This window comes from Callospermophilus lateralis, chromosome 1, assembly GCF_048772815.1.
Source record: "Callospermophilus lateralis isolate mCalLat2 chromosome 1, mCalLat2.hap1, whole genome shotgun sequence".
In the NCBI taxonomy this organism is placed as follows: domain Eukaryota; kingdom Metazoa; phylum Chordata; class Mammalia; order Rodentia; family Sciuridae; genus Callospermophilus; species Callospermophilus lateralis.
The window spans coordinates 70146131-70162365 of NC_135305.1; the positions used below are offsets into that span (position 1 = coordinate 70146131).

The 16235-nt window shown below is 31.6% G+C and overlaps 1 protein-coding gene across 1 annotated transcript in view; it reads right to left on the reverse strand.

Annotated features, from left to right (window-relative positions):
- The window catches only part of Immp2l (inner mitochondrial membrane peptidase subunit 2), an 863006-nt gene that overhangs the window by 780244 nt on the left and 66527 nt on the right, over positions 1–16235 (reverse strand). The window contains exon 4 of the mRNA XM_076862880.2: positions 8676–8779. Coding sequence (XP_076718995.1) covers positions 8676–8779 — 104 coding nt within the window. The remainder of the gene's footprint in view (positions 1–8675; positions 8780–16235) is intronic.

Below are 16235 nucleotides of genomic sequence, written 5' to 3' on the forward strand. Positions count from 1 at the left end.
ATTGTCTATCTTCCATTGATTGAAATACCATTTTTTTCCTCCTTTTTGCTTCTTTGAAGGTAATATGTCTTTTTTTACTTTTGAGATTTTTCTTTTACTCTAGTTTTCAGTGGTTGACTACCATGAGCCCTAAAATGTGATTTTCATTATATTTTTTCTGATAGTGTCTATAGTTATTCTTTAATCTATGGCATAAAAATTTCGAAAATTCTGGTCCTGAACCTATCAAATATTGCTGCTTTTTCATTCTTTCTTTCCTCTTCGTCTGGAACTCCAATTAGATGGAAGTCAGTTTTTCCACTATTATACTATTTACACTAATCATGTATGTTTTATTCTTTTCTCTCTCCATACTCTTTTAGATATCTTCTTCATAAACTATTACCCATTTCACTAATTCTCTCCTCATATATATCTAATTTGCTATTAAGCTCTTCTTTTAAATACCTATTTTGAGTTATAGTAGTTTTCATTTCTAGAATTTCTTTGAATTCTTATTATGTATTCTAATTATCTGATGAATTTCTCATCTTTTCTTCAATATTTAATGTATTAATAATTTTATCTCATAGATCGTGTACACTCTTATTCCACTACCTGGATCACTATGCAATTGTTTCTATCATTTATTGTCTTTTTTTCCCCTTGATCTTGGCTTCTAATATATATGTGGTATAAATTTTTTTTTATTGAATGCCAGGTAGTATACAAAAAAAGTTACAGGAACTCTACAAGCCAAAACTTCTTTTTGGCAACAGCAGACAGTTAAAATAAAGGCATATTACCTTAAAATTAGAATTTAGTTCATCAGAGGTTACATTTTAATTTCTGTAAAATATAGTCTCTTTCTAGTTTTCCAAAACTCATAGGATATGCCCTTCAGGGGTTCCAATTAAAAACTGAGAGTGTTTTACCAGAGTCTCCCTTCTCTTCCCTGAATTCTTGTGACTTCTCAACACTGTGAAACTACCAAAAATTTTGCTCAGCCTCTCATCATCTTAGCTACTATTGCTTAATTTCTTAACCTATGGCCTGCGTTGCTTACAAACTGACAGAATCCAAGACCAAATATAGTACCAAATATAGAACTCACCTTAGTGTGCTTCACTTCACTATTGGATCTTTACCCCTTGATGGTGCTTAAATGCCTTTACATTATTTTTAATTAAGTATCTCATTTTTCTTAGCATGGACTTTAGTCTGAAATAAACTAGTCCACAATAGCAGAAAGTAAAATCAGGTCCTGATTGATTTTAGTGGCCTATCTTTATGCATGGTTCCATATATTACTGGTCTCAAAAGTAATTAAAATAAATTGACATACTTATAGGATAGTTTGACTTTTGTTATATTTCCTCCTTGGAAACCTAAGCTATTTACTGCTCTAAAATCTCAATTAACTCTCTCTTAGAATTATTAATTGAACTATTAAACTCATATTCAAAATGCCTTTCCTCCACAGCTTTTAACTCCTTATATATAACATATGATGTGTACTCAGGAGCATTTTTTTTCTTTCTTTCTTTCTTTCTTTCTTTCTTTCTTTCTTTCTTTCTTTCTTTCTGTACTGGGGATTATCTGTTTGTTTTTATACTGCCAATTGAACCCAGGGGTATTATACCACTGAACTATTTCCCAGCCCTTTTTATTTTTTATTTTGAGACAGGGTCTCACTAAATTACTGAGCATGACCTTGAATTTGATATCCTCCTTCCTTAGCCTCCAGAATCACTGGGATTACAGGTATGTGCCACTGGCCTAGCAGGAGCTCCTTCCTTCTTTGCAAATGTTGTCTTGCATTTATTTTTTAAAATATAAATAAGAGTATTTTTATAGACTGCTTTTTTCACACTGAAAATGAAAGGTTGTAAGTATAAGTATCCCGTATTTCCTAGAATGTTGCCTATGCAACTTTGTTCTCTGACAATGTCTAGTTACCTCTCAAAGGATGTAAGACTTATAAAATAAGATGAACAGAAGCTATAGGTGTCTCCTATAGTTATAAAATCTCAATAATTAAAAATTAAAATTTATGATCACTAAAATCTTTTTAAGCTGTAATTTGTCTCTAAACTAAGAAAATATTTTACTGCATAATTAAAACTTTGTGAAGGAAGTTTATCCTACTCAAAAAAAATACACTACTATTAAGCCTGCTTTAATAATACCAATTTTTTGCATGCCTGTGATAGCATTTTAAAAGTCAGGTCCTGACTGATTTTAGTGGCCCATCTTTATGCCTGTACTTAATGTACTTCAAATAATAGAAATAATCCTTACATTATCTCATTATGTTTTTAAAGGTATCATTTGTAAATATACTTTGTAATGAGTACGAATTATGATGGGTTACTGACTACCAAAAGCTACATCCCTTCTAAATAAATGGAAACACAGGATTTCACTTCTCAGCATTTTACTGTCAATTTAAAAAGAAAAGGGAAAAAAATAAACAGAAACCTAGGCAATTCCTATCACCTACAAAATCTTTCATTGAAAGCCAAGGTTATTCTGCATATTCCTAAAATGTACAATATTACCTACAAACTCAGAAAAACATTTGGTTATAGACAAAATATAAAATAAAATTCAGAATCAGTCCAGAAACATAAGATAGTACGTAATTATTTATTTTGAGCTCACTGATAACTGGCTTTTAATACAATTATAGGTTATTATTCAATATTATCATTGCCTAGGCATTTGTTTTAAAACATGAAATTCCTTTTTTAGCAGGCTCCACTTTATTTCCCTTAGTAGGCCAAGACCTTTAAAGATGTACAAATACTGAAGACACAAAGGAATTAGCACCTTTCTTCCTACTTAATCCTGACTACTACCAGAAAGTTTCTATTCCATTTCATTATTTCCTTGATTCACATTTCCATAACACACTTACTGCTAGAGATGTAGCCAACACGTTGACCATCTGTCAGAACATAGCAATGAGTTTAACATGTCACAAACCAGCTGTTGAAATTGTTTGCACATTATATAATCATAATAGAGCACTATTAATGAAGAGACTACACTTTAGAAATCACTATATCAGGAATCTGGTTTCAGAAATAGGAATAAATTGACAGATGTAGACATAAAAGAGGCTTCATGATTTCTTTGCTGAGAATAGTTAAGTTGCTCTTCGTAACATATATAAAGAGGCATTATGATATAATAGTTAAAAACACAGCTTTGATATAAGACAGTTTAAACCTTTGCTCTGCTATTAAACTGTCCTTAAGCAAATTGATTAACGTATGCCTCAACAGTCTCATCTATAAAGTGGGGATAACAATGCTATCTACTTTTTTGGATATTTTTTAAATAAAGATTAAATAAGGAGCTGAGATTGTGGCTCAGAGGTAGATGCTAGCCTAGAACATACAAGGCCCTGGGTTCAATCCTCAGCACCACATAAGAATAAATAAAATAAAGGTATTGTATCCAACTATACAAAAAAAATAAAGATTAAATAAAATTGAACAGAGAACTCAGTGACTAAAAAATAATAAGCAATCAATAAATAGTAAAAAATTATGTGGCTGTTTTTTTTCTTTCTCTTGTAGATTGCATGCCTCTTCCCTTTTGTCTTTGGACCTCATCACTCCAGGACTTTCATCAAAACCCAGCATTTACCTTAGTGTTTTCCATCTTAGACTTAGAGGTTTCGTCTTAATTCACCTTAGATATACTCCAGGGAAACAACAGTAAATATTGATGAAAGGTTTAGACATAGTGTTGTCCAAAAAAAAAAATGATGAATATCAGACTAACTTTAAATTTTCTTCAAGCCACAATTAAAATTAAAAATAAACAGATAAAATTAATTTTAATAATGTATATATTTGATTGAGAATATTCTAAGTATTATCATTTTAATAAGTGGCAGTGGTCACATTAAGTTCTCTACAAACACATGCCTATTCATCACATAGTAGTATAGAGTTTAGGGTCAAATGACAGTGCATTCAATTCTAGCTCTGTTATTTACTCGGACCTAATTTGCTCTGAATTTCATTGTATTAAAAAAATAAGTAGCTCTATAAATTTTTTAAAAAGTAGCTCTAGATATTATTATGAGAAATAAATAAAAATGACACATTCAAGTCATTTAGCACAATGTCTATATAGAGAGATGGTCATTAAATAATTCCCTCACACTAATCTACTCTAGAACATTAAACCAGCTCAATGTAGCACAATCTGTGAGTGATTAAGCCCTTCTTCTTTCCCTTCTACCTCTAACTATACACAATAATCTTTTCCCTCATCTGCATAGCTCTGACTCCTTGCTTCTTGAAGCAATTACAGATTTAATTGGGTTTATTTTTAGAAACCATGGACCCTGTCAGTCATGATCTAAGAATATGGTCCCAAGAAAATAAAAAGATCTGTGCCTGAAAAAGTGACCCTACAATCTTCTCCTCTGCCCTGATATTAACCATTTGCCCAGCTAACCCTGTTGTCTACTCAGCCTGAGCTTCTGTCTCACTCAGCTGTGGCCTCCTCAGCAACTGCCACTAACATCAATGCTTCTGCATTTTAAAGTCAGACTTGCCTCAAATTTTTAAAAGGTTGAACATCATTCTGTAACATAACTGGCCAGTACCTTTCAAAAGTACCAAGGTCATAAAAGACAAGACCAAGAACTGTCACAGACTCGAGGACTTGACTACAGACATGAAAGATAAAAATTAAATATAAGATCCTGAGTAGGACTTGCCCTGAAAAAGGACATTAATCAAAACAATGGCAAATGATTAAGGTCCGTAAATTAATTAAAAATATTATATTGTTGTAATATTGTCAATTTCCTGCTTTCAATAATTACACTATGCTTGCATGTAATAACATAAATTTGAACTCTGCCAATTTTACAACTTTTCTTTACTACTATTTTAAAGTGAAAAGTTAAAACACTTTTAAATGTGATTATTTGAAACTTTATTATGGAAAAGCCTCTGTTCCAGGGGACTTGTTAATGATATATTATTGTGAAATAGCGCTACTTATGTTAAGCCTGTTGCAGTAAGGCCATCACACAGGTTAATGAAAAGTCAATTCCAAGGTATAGAAAATCCACTTTAATCACTACTATTAGTTTGCAAATCAACTAAGTACCTATGATACCATGTATATATACTCAATTATACTGAGAATTTAATGACAGCAAATCATATTTTGTGTGACCTATAGTTTTATTAAATAAATATGCCTTTTTAATTAACTTTACTAAATAACATGCTTAAACAATAGCTCCACTGAGATCAACCTTTTACAGAAAAAGGGAGCTAGGAAAAGTTAACAAGATACAAAGAAGCATGTTCCAGTATGTACCTGCCTCCCTCCCCCATTCCTTTCTTTCTTTAGGAAGTTGCAGTGGTCAACAAGCTCCAAACAATACCCCTTTTACAATAGAAAGGACAGACAGTTCTGCTATACCATGTGTTTCTGTAACATGAACTAGCTCAGAGATTATTAGTAAAAGGAGAAAAGATCAATACAATGCAGAAAGTACATGTGTTTAAATGTAATTTTACCTCAGAACATGAATATTTTTCCTTATTAGTAACAACCACCAAAAGCCATGTTGAGAAAAGGATCAGTGTTACACATTTAATTGTCTTCTAAAAAGTGGTTATTGCAAAGTTATCCCTGATCTTTTCTTTAAAATAAAACTGCACACACATTGAAAATAAACTTTAAAAAGTAATATAAAACAATGACCATAGCATACACCTCTAATACCAGCATATTTTGCACAAAGTTTACATTCTTTCCTCTACTTGCAACTTCTAATGACAATATCCTTCCTTGCCTTTGTATTCACAGACAGCCTCAACCCTTCCTTATATCACCTATAATTAGGCAATAATATTGCTTTGTGAATATTTGCTGTTAAGTAACAAAATGTTAATACTTTTTTCTAAGTACTTAAAACCAAAAAAACATGAAGGCAACAAATTTTTAATTTCTTATTTCATTAAAAATGCATACACCCTTGAAACATAGAATTTTAATCAGGATTATTTTGTTTTTTATTGTGTTTCAGTTACAAAGTTTCATAAACCTTACTAATTTAACTATGAATTTGCAAACTGAAATTTTTCTAAAAATTAATATGTTATAAATTATGATAGAAATGATGTATCTTCACACATTCTAAATATATAAAATGCCATTCCTGGGGGGTTTTTTCTGGTGTTTTTTTTTTAACATAAAAATATACTAACTTGTTACCAAAGATTACTAATGGATCAATTAAATGTGCTATTGACATCAGTTTCTCAACAAAAAGATTAAGTGCATTTTACATGGTCTCTAAATTCAACATCCAATTATTTCAATATTCATCACATATTTCATTATTACATTTGTTCTAATGTAATAATGAAAATTACCATCTATGCTAAAATCAAACTGATGCTCTTTGTAAAGAAAGCAAATATTCAATGTTGTTCAACATGGATTAAATCTATACATGAGGGCTGAGGATGTGGCTCAAGTGGTAGCGCGCTCGCCTGGCATGTGTGCGGCCCGGGTTCGATCCTAGCACCACGTACAAACAAAGATGCTGAGTTCGCCAAGTACTAAAAAATAAATATTAAAAAAATTCTCTCTCTCTCTCTCCCTCTCTCTCTCACTCTTTCTTTAAAAAAAAAAATCTATACATGAACATTTATCAAACCACCATCAATCTTCTAAAGCAGTCTATAAATTGTATGAAAACAAGGAGATATGTCAAGAAAACATTTTTGCTCTAAAACCAAAAAATAAAACATTAAATACAATGTGGCTTTTATGGCTTTTACACTATTACTTCAAGTTAAATGAGAATTTAATATCAAACTTTTTCTTTCTTTCTCAAAGAAAGCAACAATATTGCTTAATGATTATTTATCATTAAAATATAAAACCAACAATAAATATTCTTTTGTGTATATGACTCCAGGTAGCAACAAGTATTATGAATGTGTATTTTATTTGTACCTACCAAAGAAACAGCACATAGTTGACTCATTAAAAATATAATTCACCTGGAATAGCCACAATGTATTATAATAACTGTAATTTGAATATAAATGTTTTTTAAATAATTTATATAATAAATATCCATCATTTCAATATTTACCTAAAAGAACAGTGTTCTCTTTTCAATATAATCCATGATATGCTAGGGATATGTTTATGAACCAATGCAACCCTGAATTTTAAGAAGTCTTTCTTACTTTTCAATTACCTATTAAAATTCACTTGCTTAGAGATAGCATGTTTCTTACTGGGGAAAAAAAACTGCACAATTTTCTGCTTGCAGTGTGACCTCTTTCACTTGGGTAGGTATCTGCTCTATCACAGACTAAGTGAGGATGTAACCTTGTCAAACCAAAGGCAAAAGAATAATGAGCATACGACAGGCTTAACTGGCACGGAAAAGGTTTTGAAGGAGGTTGCAAAAATACTACTCTGAATGACAAAATTAAAATACACTCCAAAGAATAGGTTAATATTAAAGGAGGTACTCAAAACCTAAGAAGCATTTAATCCCCATCTTTGGATGTCTGCCATATAAAACTCCACTCAGATTTGTTTATTTCATTAGCTAATAACTAGATTTGGTTAATATATTTTCAAATGAATCTTAGTAGAACCATCAATCTTGAAGGAGATAAACTTATGGACTATTTCCACAATGCATTAGCCAAAGGTAAGTATGAAGAAACAGATACTGGTTTGCTTTCACTAATTATAAATTATTATCCAATGAGAAGAAAATCATTACAATTCAAAAATAAGAAATACAAATTGGAAGTCTTCACTCAATACCAGTCTTTACTACCACTAAAACAAACAACAGTACAACTGCTACAGTAGTTGCTAACCTAGTCCACTAACTTGCATAATAGAGAATTAAATTTAAACATTTTCATAAATAGCTGAAACCAAAAGAAATTAGACAAGTTCTGCAGTAGTCTTCTCAGTGTGTCTTACTTTTAAAATAAACAAATAAAATCTCAAATCTAAACCATTCAAGCATGCACTAGGACTATGTATTATATCATTGTGTCAATTATACACACTTTGACATTCCTTTTCTACAACTAAGACAGGAATGAAATTTTTGTTCCAGACCAGTCACAATATTTTAACAGAGAAACAGTGCCACCTTTTGGTTCTAAACAAAAGCCTCTAGTAGAGTCTTCCCAAGTTCCTTTTTCAATTAAACTGTTGATACATATAACTGTCATTAAATTTCACATTATAATTATCAGCTAAATTTTAGCTTCAAAAAACTAAGAAACAGTAAAATAACATAAAAGTTGCTTACCAAGATGCAAAACTTCAAAATATTCCAAAGTAATACCAAATACACATACTTTGGATCATCAGAATAATAATTTCTATCACTATTTCATTAAACACATTTTACCAAATCCAACTATGCCAATCAACTGATGAATATCTTAATAGAAAAGGTTTTTGTCGTATAATAATCTTAATAAAATAATCTTAATAGAAAAGGTTTTTGTAGTATCATATTTCAAAATTAATTTTTTAATATAGTATTTACATTTTACTCATTACTTTAATAACTGGCCACATGGTATTACCAGTGGATTCACAGTTTAACCAGCATAAGAATAAATACAAAGATAGTATGTTTCTGAATTACTTACACCAATGATACAATGTCACCACGTTGTACTTCAAAATTCCTTACTTTCCAGTGGTTCAAAAGTACCACATCTGATGACTGGCTTCCCCCAGGATTCAAAGAAGGCTAAAAAAATTAAGAAAACAGATACATTTATCATTTGTATTTTTTTATATTTATTTTTTAATTGTAGTTGGTCACAATAACTTTATTTTATTTACTTTTTTATGTGGTGCTGAGGATCAAACCCAGGGCCTTGCACATGCTAGGCAAGTGCTCTACCGGTGGGCCACAATCCCAGCCCCTCATTTGTATTTTTTAATCTTCACAGTCCTTGAACTTTATAGCTTGATTGGAATGCAGTAAAACATTTTTAGAGTAGTACCCTTCAATAAATTGCTATTTTAAAGTAACTGCAAATGATGAGTTTTCAAAAGGCTCATTGGGATTCTCCATAAATGAACCAGAAAAAAATAATAATAAATTACCAATGCTTTTTGAAAGAAAAAAAATGTGCTAAATATCCGGATCTTTACTAAACTCAAGTAGAGAAATATGGAAAATTTTATAAAGAATTTTAAAAGTTGAGAAAGAAGCAACCCAATCCTCCCAATATTCAGATAGGACCCAATTACACAATAGCACACACACATCATTGTTCCATCTGGTGAAAAGAGGAAATAATCTCAAATCAACCAGTAGAAGACCCTTATAAAACTAGAGGGAGCAAAAGAACCAGGCAATTAGATAATCATTTAAAATGTAGGGATTTCCAGGCTGGAGTTGTGGCTCAATGGTAGTGCGCTTGCCTAGAACGTGTGAGGCACTGGGTTTGATTCTCAGCACCACATATAAATAAATAAAATAAAAGTCCATTGACAACTAAGAAAAAAAATATTCTAAAAAAATGTAGGGATTTCCCATCTCAAGCTCTCTTTTCCCAAGGGATCATATTCCAAGGGATCTGGTCCCAGTTTGAGTCTATAATGGCTTTCATTCTAGGACTCAGACAAGTAAGTGTACCTATGTCTAAGAATAAATGGAAGAAAACGTTGAAAAACACTGTGTAAGAATTCATCTGAAGGAACCACCTACTAGGCACAAAAATATGAATGAGGAATCATAAAGCCACCTGCCTTTTGGACAGGGGTACTGACAAAGTCAATGGATAACAAGTCTAAGACTTGAGGTGAGAATGGTGGGACAAAAGAACAAGAACTAAGAAATTTTCCATGGTTGACTGAGAACATCAACATGGGAAGTACCAATTTCTGTGGTTATGGGAAGGGTGCCAAACACCTGCAGCTCTCTGCCTTCACTGAGAGGCGGAGGAGACAAAACCACAGCAACCAGGGCAAGCAAGGAAAGCACTGAACACCAAGCAAAAGCCAGTCCCTGGAGTAGCAGTAACATTCTCTTTCTTAAAGATTCTTAGAATCATTGGTAGATTTTCTACAAAGTAGACATGGGCAAAGATGAGAAAATTTGGTATGGAGGCTATCATCATGACCTTAATTTTGATGCCCCAGGTTTGTGTAGCCAAAAATCGTTGGTTACCCTTGGAGATCTGAAATATTCCCAGAGTTCTCACCAACTTCTTGGTATAATAATTTCTAAATCTCTACCTTCATATTGAATTTCTCTAGCATCCCACTTGATTTTTCATCAGTTCCTTTAAAATAAAAAGTTTCTTATTTTCCTACATCCTATGTACCACTTTCCCAGTCCAGCTTAAAATCTTAATCATCTGTCTCCTTCCAACCAGTCACCAAGCTAAAGAGTTTTGTTTCTCATCATAATGTCTTTCAGCTGATTTTTCCTTTTTCCACCATCATCATACCTTAAGCACCTCCATCACATAACTAGATAGATATAACACTAGTAGATACAATACTAATCAACCTCTTCTAACTCTGATGGAAAGGATTCCATTTTCTTTCTAGCTGTGTGAGCTTGAGCAAGTTATTTAACCTTAGCATGCCTTTCTGTACTGGGAAAATGGTGATAATTAGTAACTATTGCACAATTAATAATTAAATAATAGTCACTACCTACAGAGTACTTACTATAAGCACTATTCTAGTAATAATGAATAGACATTCTACGTGGTTGATTTGTGCAAGACAGTGGGGATTTAAAAACACTAACTTATTTGGTGAGATCATTCATTTAAAGTGTTACAGCAGCTCTTGGTCCATAATTTACCTCTCAGTAACTTCTATTACTGATATTACTGCATCCCAATTTTAATTATGGGCAGTTTTGTATCCTTTTTCCAGCTCCCTCTTTGCTGCATTCCTAAATAAGGAACAGAGCTGAGGCATGGAACAAGCCCGAAGAACTTTACTGGGCCATGGAGCTAGGGAATGGAATACCTGGTGTTGAAATAGCATGATTAGATTAAAAGTTGAGATTTCACAGAGTTCATTAGCTCTCATTCAAATTCAAATCTATTTCAAATTCTCTATCTCCCTCATCTTCTTTGTCTCTGAATTCTATGTCTTGTGAATTCCCTTTCCTTATTTCTTTCCTCCTATAAAACTGGTATAAGTGAAGGTGGCCTAGGGGGAGACATCTGGGCTCTAGACAACAGAGGGAAAATTTTCTTCCCACTGCTCTTTCACCATTTTTTCCTTGCCATCAGAATAATGAAAAACAAGGATGATTTAATTATTTCTGATTGCTTTCCCATACTCTCTTTTATTGGTGTTTCTAAAAGTTTGTGAATCTTTTAGAACCATAAATAAAAAATGAATTTTATACTATATCCAGTACATCCACAAACACACACTTAAATAAAATTTTGCAAAAGAATAATTACTTTGCTACATATACCTTGATTTTTTTTCCTAATCTGTGCTTTTAAAATTCTGGCTATATCCAACTATATTGATTTCAAACTATATGGATCTTGAACATGCAAATGGCTTTGCAACCCAGTCTTAAAACCATGCTCTAAGGGCTCAGGGTGTGGCTCAGTGATAGAGTGTTTGCCTAGCATGAGTGAAGCCCTGGATTCAATCCCCAGCACCACCACCACCATCACCAAACAACCAAACATACATACACAGGCGCACATACACACACACACACACACACACACACTTATATAGTATGTGTAATGCTTTAGATAATTCTTCCTTAACCATTGTCCTTAAAAAATTATTTAATTAATTATCATTTCTAAGAATGATACCTTTAGTTCTTTTATCTGTCTCTAAATTCTTTCTCTAGAAAATTTCATCAATATTTTCAGTTTCAAATACTACCCATAGGCTGATGGCTATTAAATGCATAATCCCGAGTGATTTTTCTCCTTCTGTAAATTAAATTTATAGCAAGCACTTCATATTACAATACTGAGCATATTGTAACTTTTGTTTTACTTATTATTGATCTTTACAACTAAGCAGGAAGCACATTTTATCCATCTTACAGGAATTCTTTCCTAATACTCATCTTCTCCCTTTTCCCATCCTCAGTCACAGGTGATCAAAAATCCCAAGTTCCCCACCATATATGATTATTTCTATCATACTATATTTAAATGTACATTATAATTACTCCCTCATCTCTTTTTCCAAGAGCCTTTATAAACATCTAGGAAACAGATATTTTTTCCTAGGTTTGTGTTGAGTTCCAGGCACTTTGAAGGAAATTAACATATTTAAGTAGAAAGAATAAAAAAATAGTAAAATTCCCAAGCACTTCCCAAATTAACATGCCCCAAACAGAGATGTTATTCCATTTACCTTAGCCGCTCAAATATATTGCTTTATTACCCTCTTTGGTTAACAGTAGCACCATTCACCTGCCCCCCATTCTAGAAGACTCTAGCTTCAATTTCTACTCTCCGGGACTCCCATCCTCAGACTTTCCTTCTGCCAAATTCGAATGCCCTTTCCCCATTTTGAAAATTCTACTCATCTTTCAGAGTCCAATTCAGTTCACTCTTTTATAAAGGCTTTTAAAAAGAAAAAGAATATTATGTTAATAAACAAAAGAAGCCTACAGTCAGTTCTCTTATGAGACTTTTAAAAATTATATTCTGCTGCTCCCTATGGAGCAATTGAATCCACCTTTCCCTTATAGAATCATTTTTCCCAACTTTTCTTAAACTAATTGTAAGACACAAAAGGTAAGGCACTGTAAACAAAAAAATCAAAACACTTATACAGAGGGGAAAAAATCCCAGAAGGAAGCATCTCTAATCTCAAACAGTAAAATATTAGAAAATCATCATTAGCATATGGAAGAACTATGTGATTTTACAAGAGAAGCAATAGAGTTTTCTTTTACCTTTCCTCTCCTCTGCAAGGTTGAATTAATTATTCCCCCATCTATAAACCCATAGCAACTTAGGTAAACTTCAGTGATTGTACTTAATAGGTATCTGCCTAGAGATATGACTCTCAAGTGTAAGTTTCCCATATTTTATTCATTTTTGTATACGTTATCCCAAAGGAAAATATTTCTATACTTGTAATTCCAAAACATAAAAACTCTTAAAAGAACATTATAAACTACAATGGTTCCTAAACATGTACATTATCTAAACAATATACACACCTCTATCACTGAAAACATATTTGGATAATTGGTAAAAAAAAAAAAAAAAAAAAAAAAAAAAAAAAAATCTGTCTCTTCAAGTTAGGCAATGTAAGCACTAGTAATAAAGTATAACACTGCTTTATTATTGTCACCCATAATGAAATAGTGGTAATCACAACAATAAAATAACTACTATTCATTTATGAATCTGAGTAAGACATCATAAAGAAAAACCTTCTTAAATTGGAAAAGTGTTTCTGTAGCATTACAAAAACCATGGTTCTCTGCACTTCAATAAAATATTTTATTTTAGAGAATATTTTCTAACCTTTCTAAAACTACTTTCAGGAAAATTCACTAGCTTCAAAATGAAAATTTAAATGGAAAATTTTTAAAAAATGTAAATTAGATGATATTCAGAAAAATTAGTAAAGCTTTTTTATATATTTTTTTAGTTGTAGTTGGACACAATATCTTTTTTTTTTATTTATTTACTTTCATGTAGTGCTGAGGATCAAACCCATCATCTTGCACATGCTAGGCAAGCACTCTACCACTGAACCACAACCCCATCCCCAGTAAAACATGTTATTGCTTTGAAATTTTGTATCTTGTTTTTCCTTGTGGGAAAAGTAGTATATACTTCAGACAGAGCAAGGAATCATTTCAAATCAGAGAAGCTATGAACAGAAAATCAAAATTAAAATCCATAAACTTTGATAATCTTGTGTGACAAATATGTTTCTTTGTAATGTTGTAAATGTTTTAAATTCTAGATTCCCAGAAACTATATCAAATTATAAACAATAAAGATTTTAAGCAAAAATAATCTTAATTTAGGAGTTTCCACCTATATCTCAAAATGTGTGACATTGCTGTTAGCAATAAAGGAAATGTCCAATAGTAAAGGTAAAAACATTATAAGGGTTGTGTTCATTAACAAAGAACAAAGGAAGCCCAGCAGGTGGTCTGCCTGGACTTCCCTTCAAAAACTTTCACTCTCTCACAAATTCAATGTATTCTTGTCCTTCTATCATGAACTGCTCAGGTGAAAAATCAACTTGAGGGACTGGGGGTATAGCTCATTGATAGAGCACATGCTTAGTATGTGCAAAGTCCTAGGTTTGATCACCAGCACTTCCAGGAAAAAAAAAAAAAAATTAAGTCAAACCTGGAGAAATTCAAATAGGTTTTATTCTAAATACAGAAAGTTATTTTTAAGTCTTGGCTCCATTTAATTGCTAGCCATATTACCTTGAGCAAATAATTTAATAGTACTAAGCCTCATTCTTCATCTATAAAACCAGAAGTATATAAAACCTATCTCATCAGATTACTCTGACAAAAAAAAAAAAAAAAAAAAAAAAAAAAAACCACTAACCCTTCCTCATACACTACATAAAACAGTCTAGCAGTCAGCAAATATGATAATGATGAGGTTAACAACAAAAGAATAAAGGGAAACAAAATAAAGTACAGCATTCCTTCCATAAGATCAGGACAAATTAAGCTTTTTCATAGTTCTAAGACCTTTCTCTTTTAAACATTAAGCTGAAAGTACCCAGACAGAAAATTCTACTCCTCATTTCTAAATCATTAGTGTTTCTCCACTTCTTTCAAGCAATAAGTCATCATGCTTTCATTTTGGAACTAAATTCTTTTGCCTCTAGGAATTAATCCAAAAAAATGTTTAATGTGCACTAGTATAAAGATATAAATATCTCTAAAAATATTCCACCTATGTTTTAAGCTTTCTTTTTCAAAACATAAATACACATATAAAAATATGTTAAAAATCTGGTTGAGATTATGATCTTCTTTTCCCTTTTCTGTGCAGTTGCATTTCATACGTTTTAACATTTATGATAAACAAATATATCTTTTTGGAAAATTTTTAAGTTACACTTTAAAAAGTCAATTGTATATATTTCTTTGACCTAAGTACTATACAGTCCATTTTAAGAAAGACAATATAAGTCAGCAGAGTTCAACAGATGCTAATATTTCATGCTAAAGCTAGAGAGAATCAATATGGAACCAGCTCTCCAAACAAGTAAAACACAAAAATTGGACTTTAATGTTTATCTCTGGTCAAAAACTATGTTGAAGGATTTTTACTCCTCCCACAAGCAAATATTATTGTCAAGGTGTCCTAAATCTTCAGCTTGTATACAAGTTTAAATCATATAGAAGTTTTGAGGGAACGTGGTCTTTCATTTAGAAAAATAAAACTCCCCTAGGGAATTAAACAGAGTCAAGATAGATTTCTTGCCTGATAAGATTTAGCTGAAGCTAACAATCAGTAAATCATATTATTCTAGTTTTTTTTTCCTTTTTTTCACTATTTCCTAATTTAAAAAATAATTTTCAAAGTCACTGATTCTTGCCTACAGTCTACCAACGTAGCTTGGTTTTAACTTCTTTGAAAGCAATGCTTTTAACCTTTGTAGGTTGTATATAACCAAAGCACCACCATTGGTTATATACAACCTACAAATTTTAAATATCGCAAATTTTAAAAATTTTAAACATTTTATGCATCTAAATAAGATAGTCCCCAAGAGCAGTCATGAAAAACTAACTGTATCCTCCAGACTTCTTTTACAGAAGCATTAGAGAAATGGTCAGGGGGAAACTAATAGCGAAAGAATATAACAGATGGGGCTGGGAATGTAGATAAGTAGAGCATTTGCCCAGCATGCATGAGACCATAGGTTCAATACTATATATATTACATATTATATATAAATATATATATACGCATATATATAATATATACACAATATTCAGATACATATATGTATGTGTAAATTTTATAAAATACACAAATACACAGATACATGTATGTATATTTTTATAAAATACATATAGCTATATATGTGTATTTTATAAAGTATATATACATGTATCTGTGCATATATGTGTATGTATATGTGTATGTAGGAGTGTGTGTGTGTGTGTGTGTATACTATTTTAATTTGAGATATTTCAAACTGAAATTGTACTATTTGTTTAGAACATTTTAAGACAG